Genomic DNA, 26,279 nt, shown 5'->3' with positions numbered 1-26,279 from the left:
GCCTACCCCTGAAACGAGCATTTTCCCCCCATAGACTATAATAGGGTTTGATATTCGATTTGAGTAGTCGAATATTGAGGGGCTACTCGAAACGAATATCGAACCTCGGACATTTTACTGTTCGCTCATCTTAGTGATATTTTCTTAACCAATGGCAGTGTGAGACAGGATGACATGGATGCCAAATTGAAATAGATTAAGGCAAGTTCACGTCGATTAAATGAGCTGACTTTAGATTTCAATCATTTTTCCACTAAATGTCCAATCCTAACATGAAGTATATAGTGTCAAATCCAGTTTTTTTGTGGTACATTTTTATGAATGGTTCTTTAGGGCTATCAAATGCTTGCTAGCTGTGATGTAAACATTCATGGATTTAACCAGAACTCCTATATGATCTGAAAAGCATGCAATTGACATTAAAGATAGTAAATATCAGTGACAGTGTGCTTCACATGTAGATCTAACATGTCATTGTATAAAATAAGAAAACTTATAAATAGCTAAAACTGAGAATGAAATTCGTAGACTTTTGCTTACCTAGTGCTAGGAGTTCCACCTTAGTCACCAGTAAAATCTTACAAATATGGCATATTTAATTTTGGATGCACAGTGGCCTAATGAATAAGTACCACTGCCTTGAAGGGTTTCTTCCACACTCCAGAAGAATATTAATAGGTGAATTGCCATTTGTGTAAGGTAGGAAAACTGTATTGAGCCAGAATGGGGGCAGATTAAAGTAATGACACAACCTTTATAGCACTGTTGAATATGTTGGTGCTATATAAGCTACAGGAGATAAATAATGGTGGGATTTCTACAAAGTCTAAGAACAAGGCACACAAATTACCACAACTAGACACTTCTGTACTTGAGGTCAAATATTCCAACTTCAGTTTGAGTCTTCCTAAATTAAGCTGGTAGCCAGTAGTCTCAGGATTTGGAGATTTGGTTATATATATATATATATATATATATATATATATATATATATATATATATATATATATAGATATAGAAGCTGCTTGCAAGAGTTTCTCAACTAACTTTTGAGAAATTTTGAACTGTTAAATAAGCTTGCTGAACTATTTTCAGAATTCCTATAATGATTGGAAATCACTGAACAGATCTGTGCATCCACTTACTGCAGCAACCCCCCTTTTTATGTTTAATCAATGTTTAGTAAAGATTTTCCAAATACAGGGGAAGAGGGGAAACGGGAATAAAGGAAACAACAATAAAGACGAGGCTCACAGGCTTCCCATGAACAATAGCCAGTCGGGGTATACCCGATCGGCCAAACATGTTGCAATGGAAAAACAAAAAACCTCGACATCAAACAAAGCTAATATGGAATGGTACACTGTAACTACCGGGGAAAACGCTAATAGGCAAAGAAAAACAAGGGACAATCATTGAGGGGAACACTAGGACACCACATACAAAGAAACTAGGACAGGAGAGACATAAGGGGAAGGAGAGGGTAGGAAGAGGACCAGACAAGCAAAGTCATGAGTAGGAGGAAGAGAACTTGGAGGCGTCTTGGAACGTAACCCAGGGCCGCCAGATGCTGTCAAACCTGGAGGGGACTGGAGAGTCCTCCACAACCAGGGCCTCCATTCTCCTGATAAGGAGCAGCTCCTGTGGAAATTCAAGCATAGTAGGCGGGATCGTACTGCCCAAATGTCTAGGGATGACAGCCCTGGCGGCCGAGAGGGAATGCCGCAAAAGGTCCTTTTTTGATCTGAGATCTTGCCAGGGAGAACAGAGAGTAGGGCCACCTGTGGCGACTGGGTGATAGAACGGTCACATACCTTAGAGTACAGGGAGAAAACTGCATCCCAGAAGGGTTGAATGGCATTGCCCTCCCACCATATGTGGAGCATAGTGTCACTCTCAGAACCACAGCACCAACACCTATCAGTCGGGAGGATGCGGTGGAGGAGGTCAGGACACCTGTACCAATGGGTGAGAATTTTGAAATTCCTCTTGCGCAGGAAGGACTTATTCCAATTGGCAGGCGGTAGACTACTGACAAGGTCAGAGTTCCAAGACCTAGCGTAGGGAGGAAGTCCAGGGGTGGCATCACTGAAAAGAGCATCATACAGAAGAGAACGCGCAGAGTAGGGTCAGCGCATGAAAGGACAGACTCCAAGGGAGAGGAGAGAAGGGGTGGCAAAGAGAACTTCCTCAAGAAGGAGGACAGATGGCCATACTCCAACCAGGACAGGTAGAGGTTCGGGTGAGCTAAGCACAGTTGGTCAAACAGGGGAGGGGGCAGGTCCCCGCCAACTTGACTGAGACGAGTGTCATCGCCTCTGCGCCAACAGAGAAAACCATCTACAGAACAACCCGGAGAACCTTCCCCCCCCCCCCCCCTTTTTTTTTTTTTTTTTTTTCCTTTAAAAAAAAAAAAAAAAAAAAAAAAAATAGGTGTAGGTTCCAGCAGCGCCATTGTAACATTGGAGGGCCCTGTGCAAAGGTTTCATAAGTGAATACAAAAAGTATTCTACGGTGAATTCAAAAGAAATCCCATTTTAAGCTGTATTTCCTTGTGTGGCCTTAGCCTTGGTCAGGAGCTGTAGAAATAACTTACGGTACATGTTGTTCTAAGTAAATGCATACAGTGTACTGGTCCAGTTGTATTTGGCAAATATTTCTTCTTGACCTATACTGACCTGTATATGATTTTCTCATGCAGCCTGGTTGGGAGGAGAGAACGCACTCTGATGGAAGAGTCTTTTATATTGACCACCGTAAGGAAATCTCGATTTCTAGATAACCATAAAGATTAGAGTAGTTTTTTTTTTTTTTTTTTTTTGTTTTTGTTTTTTTAAAATTGCGTTCTTATTTCTTCCAGACACAAAGAAAACTCAATGGGAGGATCCGCGCTTACAGACTGCGGCAATAACTGGACCGGTGAGATTATTTATTGTTTTGCCGACTGTTGGTTTTTATCCATCATTGCCAAGCACCTAAGAGCAAATCTATTCTGGAATCTCATACCACTGTTGCTATAACTTTGTGATGCATCTGTCAGCTCACCATATTTACAAGACAGCAGCTTGTTTAAGGTGTGAAAAGTATGTTAATATGGAGCCAGTGTAATAATATTTCACCTCACACCATCTGGGAAATTACCTTAAGCACTTCTATCCATAGCCACTGGCTACAGTGAGTGGGTGGGGATTGGGTTTCATTCTTGGCTGTCTGAACTCTTTATTTCACTGAGTCAGAATGAGCAGCACTTACAGTTAAGACGTGTTAGGTGAGTCCTTATTAGCAAGGAGATACTGACATGGCCATGTGATGTTCCTATTAGAAGGCAAAACATATCTGAGATGGCTTGAAGCACGTCCATATACATACTGCACTGTCATTTCTTGGGTCTGTCATTGCTGGTAAATCAGGCTGTGTAAGGGTGTGTGCTATAATACATGGCTTCTATCACAATACTGCCTGTTCAGCACACTTCACTATATCCTGCATGCAATAGAAATTCATGTTTGAAAATGGCGCTCAAGCAGAAAAATATTTTTGTGGCTTTCTGGTGTCAGTGCGGCTTATGAAGTGAAGGTGCCAAAAATTTGCAATAGTGCTAGCTTGGCTCGCAAACTACAAACTTGTATGTACGGGCAGGAGTGTATAGACAAAGCTGAGCTTTCTCCATATGGCACATATAAAAAAAAAAAAGTAAACACACACTTAAAATAAACCTGCGCTCCAAAATGCCCAACTATCAAAATATTAAAACATTTCTCTCATATGGTGAACGGGTTAGCGAGGAGAAAAACCTAAATGGCCAAACTAGCAGGTTTTTTCAACTTTCTTCCCTTAACCAAAAATGGAATAAAAAGTGATCAAACTCAGACCTCCCTCAAAATCTAGTCCTGCAAAAAAGTCACATATGGCAACACATTTTTTTCTATTTTGCAAAATAAATTAAGAGTTTTAATGTTTTCATACACTATACAAACTTGGTATCGCTGTGACTGTAATGACCCACAGAATAAAGATAACAGGTTTTTTTTTGTTTGTTTTTTTTACCACATAGTGAATGCTGTAAAAATTAAACCCTCAAGAAATTGGCGGAAATGCTTTTTTTTTTTTTTTTTCCTCCAGCTTCCCAGTACATTGTAGTGGCACCATTCAATAGCTTATACACAGTCCAATTTTTCGCAAACAGTAAGCTATTGTTTGACCCTATGAAATGAAAAATTTATGGTTTTTGGAATGGGGTGAGGGGAAAAACAGAACTGCAACAGTGAAAATTGACTGTGGTATGAAGGGGTTAAGAGGCCTGGATAGACTCCAGAGTATTGATTGGAGGCCCAGGGGATGTGATTAAATTGTTACTCGCCTTTCCAGGCCTCCAGTGTAGGTCTTCTGCCCTCTTCTGTTCACAGGGACTTCTGACATCAGAGACCACTAAGTTCCAATTACAGGCCAATCACATTGATGTCGTCACGCAACTTTAGGTTGTCATAATGTCGCGTGGCTACTGCAGATATAATTTTACATCATAACACTGATATGATTGGCCTGAGATTTGACCTTAACTGTCTTGGACATCATTAAAGTGGAACTTTCACGTCCTCAGGCACATGAAGTTTTATATACTGCTAGAAAGCCGACAGTGCGCTTAATTCGGCACGCTGTTGGCTTTCCTGTTATTTGCCCTGGGATGTGAGATCGTTACCCCAGCACTAGTCTATGGATTAGTAAAGTCGTGGGGGGGGCTGTGTTCCTCAGAGCTTGGCGTCATTGCTGAGTGTTAAGTAACGCCCCACTCTAACAATACAGTGCTATGGACAAATGCTGTCTGGGGAGGGTGTTCCTCACTGGAACTCTCTTCGGCACATAACAGGAAAGCTGACAGTGCATGGTCCTCTTTAATGATGTCTCTGTGAGCAGAAGAGGTTGAAAGACCCACACTGGAGCCCAAGTGAGTAACACTGTTTTATCATTTTCCCCTTGGCCTGTAATGAATATACTCTGGAGTCTGAAGAAACCCAAGAATAGAATAATGGTTTTTGGGTGGAAGCCCTAAAAATTTCAGGTTTGGAAAATTTGTAAAGTTGTATGGGCCACTATAGAACCTAATGTATAGAGGAGTCACTACACTGACATTATACTGTGTACATGGGCTACTGTGAGAGAATACTTTATGGAGGGGCTACTATGGGACATTATTCTTAAAGGGGTTGTCTAGGAATTGGTTCACAATATTTCCTACTTTCCTCCTCTAAAACCTATATGCATCTTTTCAGGTGCGTTTTATAAAGCGAAATATACATTTCTTATTTCAGTCATGATAAAGTGTGGGGGGTGGTTGTTTTTGTCCCCCCCCCCCTTCCCCCCCAACAATGCATTTGAGAAATTGCAAACTCGTGTTGATTTCTATCTCAATTGATCAAAACCAGTTGCAGAACAGAAATTCTACTAAAGAGGGCTCTCTCTTTTTTTGCAAAGAGGTAATTAAAATGTTATTTGCTAAATCTAATGGTGATTCTGTTTTGTAGAAGGCAGTAAAGGCAAGCAAACACTCAGGATGTGGCAAGACATATGTTCTCTAATAATAGTGTGCCCCCTAGTGCACAAAAGTTAATTAACATTTATGACCTTGAAAATGGGGAAAACATAACTATAAAATAATAGGTCTTTATTTTCTGTGACTTTGTTGGTAATTTATCATATTACTATGTTGGTAATTTATCATATTATGTGATTACTAACGGTTGAACTTTTTTTTTTTTTTTTTTGTAGGCTGTACCATATTCTCGAGATTACAAGAGAAAATATGAGTACTTCCGTAAAAAGTTGAAGAAACATGCAAGTGTAAGCTAAAGCACATTCTTAATATTTTTATTTATATGCGCTTCAAAGACTTGTAGATGTGTTAATAAATTATATAGGGGGGTGTATATAGGAAAATGTATGGGGTTTTTGTAATTCAGATGAGACGTTTGTTTCTACATTATCTATTAATTGTGGATCATAGATTGACAGTAATTCCAGAAGAGCTAGGCCTCTTCTTGTATCATAATTGGGGAGGAAACACACACTTTCATCTAATCAGATATGTGGCCTCTGTTTTGCACTTTCTGGATCAACCTGTTAGTCTGGTTGTCTGAAGCTGTTGCATTCTGCTTACACCTAGAAAGATGCTATGTTGCTCTCCATTAAACGTGCGTGCGTGCATACATACTTTTTGAAAAGGGCTAGATACATGACAGATCCACTGGGACTTCCTATTGAATAACTGCAAACCAAGAAAGATCTTGTATTTCTGTACACATCCCTTACAGTATTCATCAGAAAATATGTACCTACTTGAAGCAAGCTTTTGTCAAATGCCTATACTTATATGTATTGTCTTTGTAGGTTGATATTCCTAACAGGTTTGAAATGAAGTTACGTCGTTCAGCGATTTTTGAGGATTCTTACAGAAGGATAAATGCTGTGAAAAGACCAGAATTTCTTAAAGCACGCCTCTGGATTGAATTTGACAATGAAAAAGGCTTAGATTATGGTGGAGTTGCCAGAGAATGGTTCTTCCTGATCTCTAAAGAAATGTTCAATCCGTACTATGGTCTTTTTGAGTATTCTGCAACGTAAGTGCAATTTTAAGTTGAATCAGAACATATTTTGTAGGCTCCTATAGGGGGATCACACTTTTAATATGGATTAAGTTTTATATTTTAGTTTCTAATTCTTTTGGGTATTCATTCTGTGATTCAGTGATAGTTATTTAGTGGTATCACCTCCTGTGATGTATTTTGTAGAGACCCCTTATACCACTTCTAATGAGATGCTTTATATAGGTAGGGGAAAAAGTTCACTAGCACCGGATTCTGTCGTTTGGGTCCATTGAGGGGGTCCAAACAACAATCGAACTGCTACAATAGCGGTTCCATGTGGACCCCATTGACTGCGATTGAGTTGAATTGGCTGTCCATTGATTCAAAAACCAAAAGCAGCAGAGGAAAGTTCTCTATGCACGACTTTTCTCTTTGCTGATTTTAATCATCTCTGCAATGCACATGTGAACCAGGCCTGAATCAAAGCCACCCAGGCAAATTTTTTCCAAGTACCCAGCCCATTGTTTTGGGTTTTTAGAAACCTAATGGGGCCTGCACAACTTCTCTTCATAATGGAGTCTTGGTTTCATTTTTATTTTATTTTTTATTTTTTCTTCCTCGCTTGTATATCTTAATCATGCTGTGCCTTCCTGATGCTGTCGTCACTTATATCTTATTCCTGTGGTTGGGGCCATTGTGAAACTGACTTGTGTATTAATAAACTTGGTTAAAAGAAACAAGTGTTTGCTCTGCTGCAGGAAAAAAAAAGGATTTCAGGTATACAATGTGATATCTTTTGTGTTACGGGTACTAGATAGGCTTCTGTTTTTCTCCATAGTGACAATTACACTTTGCAGATCAATCCAAACTCTGGACTTTGCAATGAAGACCACATTTCATATTTTAAGTTTATTGGTCGTGTTGCCGGAATGGCAGTTTATCATGGAAAACTCCTGGATGGTAAGTGTGTGTGTGTGTGTGTGTGTGTGTGTGTGTGTGTGGCTTGCCACTACCTCACTGTTGGTTTTATAAGAAAGTTGCCAATTTCATGTGGTTATAGCTAAAACAGATTATACGTACAATAGGTATTTGTAACCTGTGTAGGATCAAGAAAAATATTGTGGTAGATGTGTAGTCTGTGGTTTACCACCATTACTGGACGTACCTCTGCCACATTCTGGGTAAGGTCACAAGTGATGCCTCCCGTGCTGCTGCTTTCTATTACACTGATTTATGGCTTGTTCATTTACAGCTGTGTAGCTTTACAGGGTTGGCCACAAAACTGCACAATAGTCAAAGTAAATTACAGTGGACAAATGCATCCATGGTAGGATACCCAAAATGGGATATTGAACCCTAAAATAATTCCATTATCTGTATGTAGAATGATGTGCTGTATAGAGATGAGCGAACACTAAAATGTTCGAGGTTCGAAATTCGATTCGAACAGCCGCTCACTGTTCGAGTGTTCGAATGGGTTTCGAACCCCATTATAGTCTATGGGGAACATAAACTCGTTAAGGGGGAAACCCAAATTCGTGTCTGGAGGGTCACCAAGTCCACTATGACACCCCAGGAAATGATACCAACACCCTGGAATGACACTGGGACAGCAGGGGAAGCATGTCTGGGGGCATAAAAGTCACTTTATTTCATGGAAATCCCTGTCAGTTTGCGATTTTCGCAAGCTAACTTTTCCCCATAGAAATGCATTGGCCAGTGCTGATTGGCCAGAGTACGGAACTCGACCAATCAGCGCTGGCTCTGCTGGAGGAGGCGGAGTCTAAGATAGCTCCACACCAGTCTCCATTCAGGTCCGACCTTAGACTCCGCCTCCTCCGGCAGAGCCAGCGCTGATTGGCCGAAGGCTGGCCAATGCATTCCTATGCGAATGCAGACTTAGCAGTGCTGAGTCAGTTTTGCTCAACTACACATCTGATGCACACTCGGCACTGCTACATCAGATGTAGCAATCTGATGTAGCAGAGCCGAGGGTGCACTAGAACCCCTGTGCAAACTCAGTTCACGCTAATAGAATGCATTGGCCAGCGCTGATTGGCCAATGCATTCTATTAGCCCGATGAAGTAGAGCTGAATGTGTGTGCTAAGCACACTCATTCAGCACTGCTTCATCACGCCAATACAATGCATTAGCCAGTGCTGATTGGCCAGAGTACGGATTTCGGCCAATCAGCGCTGGCCAATGCATTCTATTAGCCCGATGAAGTAGAGCTGAATGTGTGTGCTAAGCACACACATTCAGCACTGCTTCATCACGCCAATGCAATGCATTAGCCAGTGCTGATTGGCCAGAGTACGGAATTCGGCCAATCAGCGCTGGCTCTGCTGGAGGAGGCGGAGTCTAAGGTCGGACCTGAATGGAGACTGGTGTGGAGCGATCTTAGACTCCGCCTCCTCCAGCAGAGCCAGCGCTGATTGGCCGAATTCCGTACTCTGGCCAATCAGCGCTGGCCAATGCATTCTATTAGCTTGATGAAGCAGAGTGTGCACAAGGGTTCAAGCGCACCCTCGGCTCTGATGTAGCAGAGCTGAGGCTGCACAAGGGTTCAAGCGCACCCTCGGCTCTGATGTAGCAGAGCTGAGGCTGCACAAGGGTTCAAGCGCACACTCGGCTCTGATGTAGGAGAGCCGAGGGTGCACTTGAACCCTTGTGCACCCTCAGCTCTGCTACATCAGAGCCGAGGGTGCGCTTGAACCCTTGTGCACACTCTGCTTCATCAAGCTAATAGAATGCATTAGCCAGCGCTGATTGGCCAGAGTACGGAACTCGACCAATCAGCGCTGGCTCTGCTGGAGGAGGCGGAGTCTAAGATCGCTCCACACCAGTCTCCATTCAGGTCCGACCTTAGACTCCGCCTCCTCCAGCAGAGCCAGCGCTGATTGGCCGAATTCCGTACTCTGGCCAATCAGCACTGGCTAATGCATTGTATTGGCGTGATGAAGCAGTGCTGAATGTGTGTGCTTAGCACACACATTCAGCTCTACTTCATCGGGCTAATAGAATGCATTGGCCAATCAGCGCTGGCCAATGCATTCTATTAGCGTGAACTGAGTTTGCACAGGGGTTCTAGTGCACCCTCGGCTCTGCTACATCAGATTGCTACATCTGATGTAGCAGTGCCGAGTGTGCATCAGATGTGTAGTTGAGCAAAACTGACTCAGCACTGCTAAGTCTGCATTCGCATAGGAATGCATTGGCCAGCCTTCGGCCAATCAGCGCTGGCTCTGCCGGAGGAGGCGGAGTCTAAGGTCGGACCTGAATGGAGACTGGTGTGGAGCGATCTTAGACTCCGCCTCCTCCAGCAGAGCCAGCGCTGATTGGTCGAGTTCCGTACTCTGGCCAATCAGCGCTGGCCAATGCATTCTATTAGCCCGATGAAGTAGAGCTGAATGTGTGTGCTTAGCACACACATTCAGCTCTACTTCATCAGGCTAATAGAATACATTGGCCAATCAGCGCTGGCCAATGCATTCTATTAGCTTGATGAAGCAGAGTGTGCACAAGGGTTCAAGCGCACCCTCGGCTCTGATGTAGCAGAGCTGAGGGTGCACAAGGGTTCAAGTGCACCCTCGGCTCTCCTACATCAGAGCCGAGGGTGCGCTTGAACCCTTGTGCAGCCTCGGCTCTGCTACATCAGAGCCGAGGGTGCGCTTGAACCCTTGTGCACACTCTGCTTCATCAAGCTAATAGAATGCATTGGCCAGCACTGATTGGCCAGAGTACGGAATTCGGCCAATCAGCGCTGGCCAATGCATCCCTATGGGAAAAAGTTTATCTCACAAAAATCACAATTACACACCCGATAGAGCCCCAAAAAGTTATTTTTAATAACATTCCCCCCTAAATAAAGGTTATCCCTAGCTATCCCTGCCTGTACAGCTATCCCTGTCTCATAGTCACAAAGTTCACATTCTCATATGACCCGGATTTGAAATCCACTATTCGTCTAAAATGGAGGTCACCTGATTTCGGCAGCCAATGACTTTTTCCAATTTTTTTCAATGCCCCCGGTGTCGTAGTTCCTGTCCCACCTCCCCTGCACTGTTATTGGTGCAAAAAAGGCGCCAGGGAAGGTGGGAGGGGAATCGAATTTTGGCGCACTTTACCACGTGGTGTTCGATTCGATTCGAACATGGCGAACACCCTGATATCCGATCGAACATGTGTTCGATAGAACACTGTTCGCTCATCTCTAGTGCTGTACAGTTCAGTGGTCATACACTGGCACCGCAAATCTTTGTGTGTAATCCAGCACCACCTGGACCACACAAATGCTAGACTCCAAGAGTTTCACCATATAAAATCAGATGAATGTTGACCGAGCAGTATTATCTTCCGCATTCATTGGCACAGAGCAGATGTCAGTTGCCCAAAAGTATTTTTCCATTCTTACTGCTGAGCAAATTTCTTCCAACTCCCATTTTTACTACTTTTGTCCTGCAGCTTGAATATCCACCTCTGTTCCTACAGATTTTTGATTAAGTCATTCCCAACTTAAACCAATTTTTATATGGGACCTCAGGATTTCGTTTGTATCTCCTGTATTTTCAGACGGCCCCAGCACAGCTTACTGTGTCCATACACTTTAGATAAACCTATGCCAGACCTGACTACTGCATTTCAACATTCTGATTCTTTTGTACAGTTGTCATTAAGGACACTTTATTCCCCTATCCTTTAAGTAGGGAGAAGTGTCAGATTGTTGGGGGTTAAACCACCCAGCGATCAAGAGACTGGGAGACAGTCCCCCTAAACTAGGGGGTCTTTTGTCCTGGGGAATCCGGTGGTCAGACCCCCAGTGATATCCCCTATCCATTGCATAGCGGAATAAGTGTGAGAAGTGTCCTCAATGGCTCAACCCCTTTAAAGGGCTAGGATTTGGCTAACAACCAGCGTATGTAATGTATGTGACCAGCCTTACTCCCATAAGAGTGGGAGACGGTCAAGTATTGTCCATTAGCTGAACTCGCACATATTTGAAGCATTCGGCTATCTAATAAGTCTGTTACATTTTTTTTTTTTTTTTTTTTTTTTTTGGTACTATGGTTTTATTTGCTATTGATGATACCTACAACTTTTAAGTATTTGGCAACAGATGAGCCTCTTGAAGTTATACACATCTTCCTGTGACATCACCCCTGCGCTAATACAGAACACCAGTGACTTTCTGCTGTCTCATATCATGGCTTTGCTCTATCTGAAACTAACTTTAAGACTGAACTGCTACTGTTTCCACCATCTAATAGATCTGTCACTGATATATCCATTGCAGTCTCAAACCTTACTATAACTTTTAGGCAGCATGCCCACTACCTCAGGGTTGTTTGACTCAGACCTTTCCTTCACCCCCCCCATATCAATCACTTGTACGCTCATGTCACATCCACCTCATTACCACACACGATATGATGCAGTTTCAGGCAACTTTATATGTCCAGGCACTATCTGCACGTTAAAGGACGCAAGTGGTGACTGCTCATACAGTTTTCGTTTGTGTAATGATAGTAACCTTAATTACAAATTTGTCTGACCATTGTATAAGCAATACTACCTCGTGCCATCCCCTCTACCTCATAGATTTTAAGTTCTTGTGAGCAGGGCCCTCAGTCCCATTGATAGTCCCAGTCCCGCTATCTTTGTAATGTAGCTTTTCTTTGTCTATACCTTACAGATTATACAGTACTGTGGAATATGTTGGTGCTATATAAATGTATTGAAATGTCACCTGAGGCTGTAGCTTAATACAAAAGAATAGAAACCACACTACAGTATATTGCATGCTATAACATGCTGTATAGATATATAACGCTTATGTGTAAAATGTTGCTCCTGATCACTCTTGCAGGTTTTTTCATCCGACCATTTTATAGAATGATGCTACAGAAGTCGATAACTCTGAATGACATGGAGTCTGTGGTATGTTACTCTAATCCTTGTGTTGTATGTCCTCCAAAGAGTTAGATGTAATCTGAAATGGAGGAGCTGCAGTCGCCTAGAGAACCTTTTATTCCCTCCAACTCTTCTCATGCTTCAGTAGGGGCTGCGTTACTGATTCTGGCACAGTTAGAATTTATTACTCGAACACCCAAATTTCCTTGGCAAAACTGTGCTGAAACTAAAATGATTGCTATATGCTGCCTTGTGGGCACTCCTGATGTGTATGCTCCAGCGATAAGTCAGGGCTGGGTACACGTGGCTTGTTCTGCTGTCACAGAGACTTTATTACACCTGCTGTGTGACTGTACACCCAAGTTTTTTTTTTTTGTTTTTTCTGTAAATGTTGCAGAACAGGAAAGCGACTAGAATCTGTTATTTTTACAGAACAGAGCTAGTAGTCAGATATGCATTTATTGAAATGGATGCTTGTCACCAGTTTTATAGGATTTGCTAAGCATACAAAAGTGGTGGCAAGAAAGTGATAGTCACTAAGATTTTAGTTGGGTTATTAATCCTAAAATATTGTGATTTGTCTCATAGGACAGTGAATATTACAATTCTCTCCAGTGGATACTTGAAAACGATCCAACAGACCTAGACTTGCGATTCTGTGTGGATGAGGAACTATTCGGACAGGTAGAAGTTAGATCTTTCCTAGTATGGCACAGGTATGACCAGTAACAACTTGGCATATGCACAGATACTTTCCTTTTTCTTCCCCCCCCAGACAAATCAACATGATCTTAAGCCTGGTGGCTCAGAAATAATAGTCACCAACAAGAACAAGAAGGAGTACATACAGTAAGTTCACAAATCTAACCTAGACATTTGATTCTATGCCGGTACTTTGACTGCTACATAGGCTTATTTTCTTGGGTTTGTAAAAGCTACACTATACCTATGAATTGCATTACACTTACCTTATTGATTCAGTATGGTTCCTGTGCTGCCGGGGGCCAGTTCTTGTTTACCAGCTTTGGGGGTTTTTGTTATCCATATGAAGTCACATGATTACTGCAGCAAGTCAAGGCTTACCATTATGACTTTCAATGCTGTTTGTCAGTTCAAATGGAAGCAACTAATTTATGTTGTACAGCTGGCAAACAAGCTATAGCATAAGGGATCATACACACAGGCATTGCATGGAATCATTCCATGTACTTCAAATCATACAGTCTGAATTCAGTCTTCAACTAGTGGTACTTCTGATTGGGACGCCCACCCCCCCAGTCAGAACCAGCCAATGTGAATTTGCTAATCTCTTCCTTTAATGGCTTGGCTGACAGCAGTGGTTTCCTGCAGAAGAATGACCTGTCCCACCCTCACAGTTAAACGGCATATTCTCTGTAAGCTGTCAATATCTACATCAAGTATACAGTATTGCATTTTCCATTTAACTTTTTTTTTTTTTTTTTTTTTTTTTTTTGCCCTTAGTCTTGTCATACAGTGGAGATTTGTGAACAGGATCCAGAAACAGATGGCTTCTTTTAAAGAGGTATGTTTTAGGAGTTATATAGGGCTTTCATTGACCAACTTTTCTAATCGTGTTTTTAGTAAAATGTTGTTCAAAATCTACTTGCAAGCACAAATTTACATTTTGTATTTTTCTCCAAAGGGATTTTTTGAACTGATTCCTCAGGATCTTATTAAAATATTTGATGAAAATGAGTTGGAGGTACAGTATTTTAGTAATTTGTTACACAGTGAGGTGTCCTGATCATTAATTGAGAAATTTATTAAAAATCTCACTTTTTTATTTTCAGCTCCTCATGTGCGGTTTAGGTGATGTGGATGTCAATAACTGGAGAGACAATACAAAGTATAAGAATGGTTATTCTCTTGCACACCCAGTTATTCAGTGGTTTTGGAAGGTGAGGAGTCTAGTATGCTGTTATACACCCCCGTGTTTATGTAGTAGTACATACATGCTCTCTTATGCTTTATATAGTCCTGACTATGAATACGAACAGACTATGGTAATGAATACTGTTCTAATCCTCATACTCAAATACAAGTTCCCAAAATTGTTACCTATAGCCTTGAATCGCATTTAAATACATAAATGTATATCCAGTATAACATCAACTTTTGGTCTACCATCTTACCATCTTTAGGTTCTTGGTTGTATATTTAGTGTTAAAATAACAATGGAGTGTTGTGGGGTTTTTTTTTTTTTTTTTTTTAAAAAAACTGGTCTGGGGCAGACGTCACCTGATCATTATGTTTAAAATGGAATGTATGGAATTGAGCATTTTGCCATCACTTTCTAGAAGTGCATGGTGTTCACGTTTAATAAACATTCTTCCAATTCTGTTTTCTAGAAGAATATAAGTAGGTGTTTCATAGCCCTCAACAATACTATTTAATGCTTGCTTCAGATGCATAGTGAGACTCCATCTGGACCTGCCACTTTATTCCTCTAATTGCATCGTTAATTTCATCTTCCGAGAGGAGTTTTTACAATTCTACCACAAACTCAACTGTTCCTATTCTATCAGTCTGGCACTCTTAATGTCCATTGTTCTGTGATCAACCAGTGGACAACCTATTAAGAAATGTATACATAAAATTTGAAATCTTTTGTAACCGATGTCAATTGTTTTGCAACAAAAGGTTGTGAAGGTCTTGAGACAGCTCACTGGTTTTACCCATCATGAGATGTTTCTTGTGGGGCACCTTAGTGACCAATGTCAGCTGGTTCAACGAACTACCTATAAGTCTCCTTACTAAGTGGCAGGATTGCGTTCCAATAACTGATACATTTCAGCTGGTGTCAAGACTTTCCAGGGCTTGATACACCTTTATTTGTTCAATTGACATCTATGGTTTCATTGCTATGCCTTTTTGGATTGGATGTGGTGTTACCAACTTCCATTGAGAATTTCATGTCGTTAGCACCTTTAGAAATATTTACTTAGAAAATTGGTGACATTTTCAATACTTATTTCACCCAGTGTGTGTAAAAGTATTGTAGCTTATACGCTTCAGTAGGAAACTCCCTCTATCATAATTCATATTCATGAAATCACTTGACTTTGATCTCGTTGAATTCATTCTGTAGATAACATTTGTCTTAACCAAAATGTTGCATATAGCGATCTGATGCCATACACATATGAGATGGAAACAAAAATATTTATAGTATATTAGCATAAAACATACTGAACTCATGTTTAATAAAAGACAATAAACATGATCTGCTGGTTTCTGGAAACAAACATTGGTGAAATCAGATACTTAAGAACAACGAATGAATAATGCAGGCCCAAAGTCAGATTAAACATAAGAAGGTGATGCCCTTCGTGCTGAGAAGGTGATGAATTTCCAGATGAATTATATTTTTCTTACACCCTTCAGTTTCAACATTTGTCTAGTCAGGAGTGACTGGTCTTTTTACAGTTACTTGATATTCCCTCAATATTACTGTAAAGCAGCCACATTCCTGCGCTCTTGGTGTAGTGAGAGCAATAGAAATTGTAGTCAGATTTTATTGCTGTTCCTTGTAAACCTTTCTAACAGTCTCACTGTGAAATGATGGGGTAAAATGTTTACTGCAAAGAAAACCTGGATTTCTGTTGTCACCAAGCTTCCTTACATTTGATTTTAAAATATAATTTGTGATTGTCTTGTCTTTAGGCTGTATTAGTTATGGATGCAGAGAAGAGAACTCGCTTACTGCAGTTTGTGACTGGTACTTCAAGGGTACCAATGAATGGATTTGCAGAGCTATATGGTAGGTACATCTCTTATAAAAGTAATGGTATTTAAATAGTGTGTATAAAATGTCATCTAATGTAAAGATGGATAAATGCCGTATACAAACTGTCATATTGCTGTTCTTCTTGTGTAGGCGATCAGTTTATAAAGCGTTTCTAAAAGCGCTCCCTAGGCTGTGATGCTAGAGATCCAACACACACACACACACACACACACACACACACACACACACACACACACACACACACACACACACACACACCTTCCACCCGACAGTAATGCTAAAGTTGAAAAAAACCCTCCAGAAAATGTAACAGTTTTGAATGTCTACTTAGTGTTTAAGGGGGCGTTCACACTTGCGTTGCTGTCTGCCATTTGTGATTATGCCAAAAAGCCAGGAAAAACTGTTTGGGAGTTTTTTAACTGACCGCTAGCAAGCTGCCCCTATTCATTTCAATGGATTTTTAAGCAAACCCACTGTATCCATATGCAGCCTCTTCACCGTAAAACAGTTCTTTTGCACAGACACAGTTGGACAGTAGCGCAAGTGTGAACATTCCCTAAGCAAAGTACATTACAGTTAACCTTTTAGAGTTGTGAATCTCGGATTTAAAATAAGACTCAGATCATGCCTGTGGAGTAGTTGTACAGAAAAGTTTTAGTTTACAAATATATATATATATATATATATATATATATATATATATATATATATACATATATATACACATATATATATATATATATATATATATATATATATACACATGTGTGTATATATATATATACACACACACCAAAATATACACAAGGGTCGGTTCACACAAGCTTTCCAGGCCTTCATCTCCCATTCCACTTAAAATGGGCAGAAACTGTCTAGACCCCATATAGTTTTTGTATTTTTGGGTCCACTGAAGCAAACCTGAAGAACGGGAATACATTCTCGTATGAACCTAGCATAACTGGTGTTGCTAAATCCGTAGCAAACCTTAAAATATAAGTGGTACATTTCTTCTACATAATAAACTCCATAAACATAACATTCAGATTTGATGTGACTTTTTTTTTAAAAAAAAAAACCATATACCCATACAATACAAGGTATCTGAAAGCTACATTGAAATATGTAAAAAGTTGCTAAAGCTGGAACAGAGGGGCCACACGGTGGCTCAGTGGTTAGCACTGCAGCCTTGCAGCGCTGGAGTCCTGGTGTTCAAATCCCTCCAAGAGCAAAAAACCATCTGCAAGGAGTTTGTATGTTCTCCCCGTGTTTGCATGGATTTCCATCCCATATTCCAAAGACATACTGATAGGGGGGAAAAAAAGTACATTGTGAGCTGTATGTGGGGCTCACAATCTACATTAAAAAAAAAGAAAAAAAAAATGGAACAGGTAGGTTCACTGTCATTAACCACCCCTACGGTATATAAGTGAAGTAGAAGAGCTTTTGGTGGAGGTAATCTTCCTGGAGTGTTACATATATTTCTGGAAAATTGAGTTTATCTACTCTTCCATTTAAATCCTATTTTGTTTGCTTTCAGGCTCAAATGGACCACAGTTGTTTACAGTTGAAAAATGGGGCACGCCAGACAAACTTCCCAGAGCGCACACATGGTAACTTTTTTGTACTATAGAATTCCCTTCAAGTGGGTTGTTTTTAAATATATAATTTTAACAGCTTTACTAGAGCATCACACCCATATGAGCTTGTTGAACCTTTCCTTTCAAAAGAGACATTTAGCCACAAGAGTACTAGCCATATTGGGCCCTCTTCTAAGGGGCATTTGTTACTTCTGATCAATTATGCCCAAATAAGAAATAACCTTAAAGGAGTTATCCAGTTTCTAGTACTGATGGCCTCTCCTTAGGACAGGCCACCAATATTAGATTTGCAACCCCTGCAGATCATCTATACCATGACAGTGCAGTTGTAATGGACTTCTATGGGACAACGCTGCAGTACATACATTTTCTACTACAGTTTGAGTCAGTATTGAGGCTTGTGGTGTGTAAAGCTTACTGAGAGCTGTGCGGTCTAGTTGCAGATCTAATATTGATAGCCGATCATGATTTGGGCATCAGTACTAGAAACAGAATAACCCCTTTAAGTGAGAACAAAGGTTGTGTAGATTCTTGGCCATAGGTGCCCAAATTTTGAAGTTCCTAATGAATGGAAGGGCAGATGTTAGGCAAAAGGCAGTTCTTGGTTGCAAATAGTACTTTTGAATTGAACAGACAGATAGTAGGGTGTACATGTGTCATGTAGTATATAATAAGAACTTCAGCACTCTTGGTATGATGCAGAACAAGTACTTTTCAGTACAATCCACAGCACAAGAATTAAGTGATATTTCAGCCAGTCAAACTTTCATCAAAATTCTCCGAAATAAAGTGACTCATTGTGCACGTGGTGTATAAACACAAACCACATGAAATTGTAATATATACTTCATGCATAGATTTTCTTAGTCCCTGAACATGGTATAAAACACACAAAATTATTAACTCTTGTGCTAGTTGTAGAAAAGGACTACCACAAGACTTATTACTGGATGTCCTACAGTGACTTATAGATACAATACATATACTCTACATTATACTTGACATACATATTTCTTGTAGCATCTGATGAAGGCTTGCTTGACAGAAACGTTACCCTTATTTGGTACAATCCAGACACCACAAGATTTAAAGCTACTTGTTTTGCATCATACCAAAAGAGTGCTGAAGTTTTTATTATATATTGAGTCGCCCAGATTGAACTATCTTAGTGTCACATACAACTACTATTGATTGTGTGGTCATGTAGTGTTACATTGTCATGCTCAGCATTCATATGTAAAGCCTTCCACCTCTGACATGGCAAACACCACGTCTTCCAGTGGTTATGTTCAGTGGGAACTCCTAGTAGAAGAGGCATCGGAAATCTGAATACTGAGCTAGACTATTCATCAGTTAGGTAGCCACCCCTGTTTACTGGAGTGTTCTATGTACCTGTAATACCAGTATTTTTGAGGCACGTGACAGCATTGCCATGTTAAGTTTATTTTATTTTTATTTTTTCTAGTTTTAACCGCCTGGACTTGCCACCTTATGAGTCATTTGAGGACCTATGGGACAAGCTGCATATAGCAATAGAAAATGCTCAAGGTTTTGATGGGGTGGACTAAAGAGCACACGAAGTGTTGACACGTGCAACGTTTACAGCTGAAACTAGTCTTTTCCCCAGGAAATATTTTTATATAGTGTTTAGCAATTTTGTTCAGAAGTTCTTCTGTTTATAGAAGGAGATGGCCAGAAAGATATTCCTCTGCAATTGTACAGAGCAAGTGCATATATGTGTGCGCCTTACACAAGGATCATTTCCAAGTTCCTCCAGCATTTTACATGACTTGGCATTTCTGAGATCTAATGGTTACCTCTCACTCCTGACATTAATCTTTACTTGGTCATAAAAACTACTGAATTATAAGCTGTGAAATGAGCATAATCACAATGTGTTATGAGACTCTGGCCTTCATATGAAAATGAGTACTTCTTAGTCTAATGTTGCTAGCAAGTCCTCTATCAGATGAAGGCTTCTTGGACAATGTCAATTTTATTTCATTACCAAAAGTGTTGCTTAAACCACTCAGTGTTTTACTTTTTTTTTTTTTTTTTTTCTTTATTTGTATCGCTCCCAGCAGAGATGTACCATTAACTGCCCATCCAGGTAGTGGTGCTGCATAATGTGTCAGTAGGCTAATGCATTTAATTCTTGAAGGGTTTAGATGGGTTGGTAATTCTGTCACAAATGTAGGCCATGTTATGGTGTGAATACCCAGTTGATTTGAACATTCATCCTTTGGTGTGCCACAGGCATGGCATTTCTCAGGGTTAAGCCATTTGTTAATGGGGGCATTTTTTACAAGAGGGGTAGGAAGATGTTGGTCCATGGACACTTGTCTGTGGTCCTCTGTGTATAGATATGTATGTTAGAAGTAAAAGGGGTTGTATGGCCAGTTTCGTGAGCACATAAAGTGGAGTTGCCCTTTGAAGAGAAGCGGTCATCTCTTTACAATCCAGGTTTCGTACATTCTTGTATTCCTTATAATAGAATTCTAAGAAAAGCTTCAGAATTGTTGTGGTGTTCCTGTTTGTTCTACTAGTAATTGAGGAATAAATTGACAACTGGGTGTTAGCAATTGGGGTGGATCCATGCAAAGTCTGATGCTGTCAAATCTGTATAAGAATACGTAGGCTACATCACTTTGATTGGAGGAACAGTAATGCCCAGTTGTGAGTTTATTCAGAATTGTTGTTTAATGAGGAATACCATTCTAGACTGACAGGGAAGCTGACAGATTCACAATAAATGGGGTTTCCAGGCTTATTACTGATGACCTAAGTGGGGGGGGTCTAACACCTGGGACATAGCCTCAACACAAAACCAAACATGGTGCCATACGTTTGTCCAGCAGTTCTTTTTGTATCACAGCTCATCTCATATATTTAAATGAGACTGAGTTGTGACCAGGCAATGTGGCTGATGAACCTGTCGCCACATGGCTTCTGAAGCAGAGGTGGCACATGGAGCAGCCCACTGTTGCCTCAAACAGCTGATCAGCAGGGAGACCCGGGTGTCAAATCCCCACAGAACTTGGAAATCCCTTTTAAGACTTCTCATTGTGAAAATGAAGTCTCTGTACAGGTCATTTGCTTAACATTTACTTGTTCTACAATGATTTTTAGTAAATGGGAATCAGTCTCTCTGGATGGGAATACTAGGTAAACTCCTTGTGAGAATTTTGATAGTAGTAGCTAAAAGCGCTGCCATGCAACTCCCCAAAGTGTCTTCTAACATTTTTTTTTTTTTCTTTGTCAGATGTGCAGATGTTTTGTAACTCAAACAATGCTTCAAAAGTGAAAAGTCAATCTATCATTCTGAGAGAGATCCGACTGCTTTATTGCATGTAAAAGACGAAGATGGATCTCTACCTTCATTCATATTTAGACTTGCTACTGCTGCTTCAGGCTGTGTAATGGTCTTAATCACAATGTACTTCTACATCCCTCCCCGCACAAGGCTGTAATAGGTGGCACTGCCCCAGGATCTAGTAATCTTGTAGTGTTTTGTACTGTTTTTTTTTTCTCATGGATCGCTTTTTGTTTGTGTTTAAATTTTGGCCATAACTTTGAAAATCTTTTTCAGTTGAGGGGTGAGAAATGTGTCACTATGCCGAATACTTCCATTGGCCCCGAGTGTGTACACATTATGTTTGCAATGTTGCACAGTTACTCAGAACCAACATGTTTACAGAGTTTTCTACGTTTACAGTTAATCTACTTTGTAGTTGTTTATATGAACTCCTTCACTTTTAGTCTAGTTACCAAATAATGTATTAATATACAAAGTAACCAAAGTCACATGTAATGTGAGAAGTCATGTCACTTGCTCTTTTTTTTTCGTAACGCTGTGTCGCTATTTTTCTACTATTAAATTATTGTCCTGTTTGAAAATGTAAAAGATTTACTTTGATTTCGCCAATTTCCATTTCTAGTTTCAAAAGGATCTTTGAATCTTCCTTACAATGAATTGTTGTTTAATGGTATTCTTGATGTACATTCAGAAGGAGTAGTCATCTTGGGGCTGAACCCCATCAATTCTTTGGCAGCTACTGCCTTGATGGTAAAGCATACTGTGACCCAAGTCTTTGGTTGCAACAGAGTTGAAGACCTACATATTGTCCAGCTAACAAGATGGCTGCCAGATACATGTTAGCACCGCTTTTTATGCCTACGACACTTTACTTCTTCGTACCTTACAGACCCTTTGACAAACTTTGCATTTGATTGTATATGATCTTCTGATATATACATGCAAGCTTGGATTGGGGTTTTATTTGTTTCTATGCAAAAAATAACAAAATATGCAATTGTAAGAAAGATAGCTGTGACTGTCACTGGTCTTATGTCATTGTGAAAAGAAAATCCTTCACTTTGTGTTTGATGCAGTAATGAAACTGTACAGGTATGGCATCATCTATCTAGAACAATTGGATCTGATTTTCTTCACTTTTTCATACATAATTCATAGTTGTATGATTAAATCTGGTAAAATACATCTTACAATGTGTTTTGTGATGTTGCTGGAGACGGTGACTGCTTATATATTCAATAGACATATCAAACAACTTGCACTAAGATAAGAATTGATCCTTTTATTAGAAATACTTAGCAGTTATTCTTGAATAAACAGATAAACACATTTAAGTGTCTCCATGGCTACAGACGAGAAACAAACCATAATGTAGTCTGATCTCGTATTCGTGTATTTATCCCAGATACTCCTTCTTGCCAACTCTGCTAAATTGAGGAGAGTAACTCATTGCATATTATACATTGCAGATGATTTAGAGTAACAAGGAATATCTTAATTTTCAAGTACATTAGATTGTTGTCTATTTTGTGGTTGTCTGTCTCCTGTTTCTGGATATGTGACTTCATACCTGGACTAAGTTGAAGTGGTAGGTGGCTATCTAACTCCTTGCCACTTCTTCTCTTTTATATCTTTAGTTACCAGTGAGAGAAATTCTACTGCATATTACCAAGTGACATTAGAAACTGTATTGCTGCTTTTTGCCTTCTCCGCTGTTCTAGATGTCTGCCGTATATTCACATCTATACAATGCAGGTCACACTCTAGAGAAGGGTCAAGCACCTTACACTTACTACATTGTATAAATTAAAGTGACTTTATTCTGATTGGGGGGGGGTTTTGTATTTTCCCATTCATTGTGTTATTGATGTTTGTGGCTGCAACTGTATTCCTTGAAAGTATTACATGTAATAAAGTGCTAATTTATATGAAATTGTATAATGAAAGTCAGATATTTTGTACAAATGCATTACAATAGGAAAGCAAATGTATCATTGTAAATGTTGAAATATTTGTTTCATGAACTTTAGTTTAAGATGCTTACACGCAGTAAATAAAAGATTTGTTCTAATTTTCCATTGGTTTATTGAAGTCTGTGGAATTGACTGAAATATGTGAACAGTAGAAGTTGGCTTAAAACCTAGAAGAATCTGGAAGAATTTCTCTCTTGGTATGTTAACAGTTTCTGGGCAGTGGATTTTGACACGGAATCCACCTAAAAAGAAAAAAACTGCTCCCATTGACTTGAATGGGAGCTGCTCGCTTCTTTCTTCCACTAGCTAGTAGCAGGAAAAAGCGACATGCCCCATCTTACCGTGGATTCCACGGCTGAATTAGCTACGGCGTCCATGGCTTGATACACACTCCAGTGTAGGCCCGTTCATTCAGGCCTACGCAGGAGCGGGATGTATCGGCATTCGGTTGTGGCGAGCGGCACAGAATGTTGACAGGGCAGGAAAATGGTTCTGCGACAGGAGTAGTAGAATTGTGGGAGATTGCGGAGAGGGAAGAGAAACAACAAATGCTTGCAGGGTCGGACTGGCCCACTGGGGAATCCCCTGCTGGGCCCCGAGTATTAGTCCATCTGTTCCCAATGCACGATCAGGCCCCTAACATGACGATGCACCCCCATTCTCCCTCTTGCTCACATACATCCTGCACCCCAGATTCTCTTTTCTTGCTCACGGTCTGCACCCTACACATCACCCTCTTGCACACGCACAGCCTGCACCCCCATGTACTCCTCGTTCACTCACAGCCTGCTCCCCCGATTCCCTCCTCTTGCTCACACAGCCAGCACTCCCATTCCCCCTTTTGCTCATGCAAATCCTGCATCTCCTCACACATTGCCAGGGGCAAGTGGGGGTACAGGCTAAGCGTGAGCAAGAGGGGGCGTGGGGGAGCACTTTCTGTAAGAAATAGGCTGTACAATATTGAGAATTGGCGTTGCAACCTGCGTGATAAAACAGGTTCATTGAGGGTATAGGGGTGTGTGAGAAAGGAACATGGGGGTTCAGGCTGTGAGAGGCAGAGGTGCAGGATGTGTGACAAATGGGACAGTCTCTTGAAGGGAACACTTAAAATATGGGGGAGCAGTGTGCACTGTTAGTCGTGGGGCTTGTCTCTGCTGTCACATCAAATTCTGGAATTTTTGTTTTGTTTATGACTAAAAACCATCAAAACAATGTTTAACTAGGTTTTTTTTTTTTTGTTTCCTGGTTTATATGAGATTTCAGTGGTGTGAAGACTCCACTACAAGATCATTAGGTGCCAGTGCTTTAGACAAAGCGAAGTGCCCCCTAGTGATTAAATGTCTCAACTGGGCTCCTCCAAATAGCCATCACTTAAAAGGTTTATAAAATAAGGCTTTGGAGCCTTCATTAAGTTATTTGATGGCCCCCTCAGTGCCCCCATCCTCAATAGAATGTCTCCTTCAGTGTCTACATCTAATATAATGGCCCCACAGCAACCAACATGATATATAATGGCCCTTACTCTCCCTCTACATGTATGCAGCCTGCAGTAGAATTGCCAATATTTTGTAATGCATTCCATCTGCCACCAGTTTCATGACCCCTCCATCTCTGCCCCCAGATTCATGTCCCTCCATCTCTGCCCCCAGTGTCATGCTGTCCTCCACATCTTCATCTGCCCCCAGACTCGTGTCCTCCTCTCCTTCATCTGCCCCCAGACTCGTGTCCTCCTCTCCTTCATCTGCCCCCAGACTCGTGTCCTCCTCTCCTTCATCTGCCCCCAGACTCGTGTCCTCCTCTCCTTCATCTGCCCCCAGACTCGTGTCCTCCTCTCCTTCATCTGCCCCCAGACTCGTGTCCTCCTCCTCCTTCATCTGCCCCCAGACTCGTGTCCTCCTCTCCTTCATCTGCCCCCAGACTCGTGTTCCACCTCAGTGTACACATTACACTTACCTTCTCCTCGTTCCCCCGTTGCTCTGTGCGCCTCTCACTCGCACACAGTTGTAGATGCGATGTAACGTCATGACATCGCATCTACACAGCCAGTAGGTGGCGTGCAGCGGCGAAGCAAGGAGCTGAACTGTGACTGCTCCTTGTTTTAGCTGGGTATGTGTTCAACTCCGATCTACATCCTCTGGATGCAGATCTGAGTTGAAATCGGGACATACCTCCCCCCAATCGGGACCGTGGGACACGTCACCCAAATCGTGAATGTCCCGTGGAAATCGGGACGGTTGGGAGGTATGGCTGTGTGTAGGGGATACTCACCAGATGGTTGCGGATGCCTTCACAATCGAGATGTTTCCATGATCCTAAGAAGAAATAGAGACCTAGTAATTGGCAGGAGCAATGAGAATAAAATACAGGAGCGAGAAGACTATGGAGCAAGCCGCAAAAGGATATTCTCATGAACAGTGGCATAACTAGGCTCTGTGGCATACTTTTGACATGGGCCCCCGACCGACGCCGAAGACCTTGACTGACCCCTCCTACCCATTTCTGTCCGTTCTATTATCCCCCATAGTGGCCCCTGCACACAGTACACGCCACACACTCCATAAGACATGCAGGAGGGGAGGTAGGCTACTTACCTTCCCCATCTTCATAGCAGCGCTGGTGCTGCTGTTGATCGCGGCGGCAGAAGTGGTGGGCGGGGCTGAGCGAGGCTGCTGGCAGTTGCCAGGGAGCCTCACTTTGTGGGCATTGCAGCCACCTGAATGCTATGCACTGTGTTCCATGTGCACAGGAAAGCTGGCTGCTGCTGCTGTGGGATGAGCTGGGAGAGCCAACTCCCTGCAGCATATGCACAGCTGGCATCTCCCAGCTCATCCTACAGCAGGGACAGTGGTACAACCTACGGTATCACAGCAGAGGCAGCAGCCGGCTTTCCTGTGCACACAGAACATCGCACACAGTGTTCAGCAGGCTGCAATGGTTTTTGGGGGATGCCTTATTTTCAGGGGGAGGCAATATTAGGCAATTAAACAGAAACCTCCCCCATGCCTTATTTTCGTGGGATGACCTATTTTCAGGGAAACACGGTAGAAAGATCTCTGGGGCCAAATATCGTAAGGTACCCACCACTCCATGGATCTTATTGGAGGAGGTGACATCATCTTGGCCAAACCCCA

General features: G+C 41.3%; 1 protein-coding gene across 2 annotated transcripts in view; it reads left to right on the top strand.

The window, feature by feature from the left end:
• The window catches only part of NEDD4 (NEDD4 E3 ubiquitin protein ligase), a 92,472-nt gene extending 69,224 nt beyond the window's left edge, over positions 1 to 23,248 (top strand). For both annotated transcript variants that reach the window (XM_075273488.1, XM_075273487.1), the window contains 14 exons: positions 2,702 to 2,756; positions 2,861 to 2,919; positions 5,767 to 5,838; positions 6,385 to 6,614; positions 7,420 to 7,541; positions 12,449 to 12,519; positions 13,081 to 13,176; positions 13,268 to 13,341; positions 13,975 to 14,035; positions 14,156 to 14,215; positions 14,304 to 14,411; positions 16,177 to 16,273; positions 17,799 to 17,871; positions 19,325 to 23,248. In XM_075273488.1, the coding sequence (XP_075129589.1) occupies positions 2,702 to 2,756; positions 2,861 to 2,919; positions 5,767 to 5,838; positions 6,385 to 6,614; positions 7,420 to 7,541; positions 12,449 to 12,519; positions 13,081 to 13,176; positions 13,268 to 13,341; positions 13,975 to 14,035; positions 14,156 to 14,215; positions 14,304 to 14,411; positions 16,177 to 16,273; positions 17,799 to 17,871; positions 19,325 to 19,427 (1,281 nt within the window). In that variant the 3' untranslated portion in view covers positions 19,428 to 23,248. The remainder of the gene's footprint in view (positions 1 to 2,701; positions 2,757 to 2,860; positions 2,920 to 5,766; positions 5,839 to 6,384; positions 6,615 to 7,419; positions 7,542 to 12,448; positions 12,520 to 13,080; positions 13,177 to 13,267; positions 13,342 to 13,974; positions 14,036 to 14,155; positions 14,216 to 14,303; positions 14,412 to 16,176; positions 16,274 to 17,798; positions 17,872 to 19,324) is intronic.
• Positions 23,249 to 26,279: the final 3,031 nt, after the last annotated feature.

Source organism: Leptodactylus fuscus, chromosome 5 (genome assembly GCF_031893055.1).
Source record: "Leptodactylus fuscus isolate aLepFus1 chromosome 5, aLepFus1.hap2, whole genome shotgun sequence".
NCBI classification, from domain to species: domain Eukaryota; kingdom Metazoa; phylum Chordata; class Amphibia; order Anura; family Leptodactylidae; genus Leptodactylus; species Leptodactylus fuscus.
This window is presented reverse-complemented; position numbering and strand designations above follow the sequence as displayed.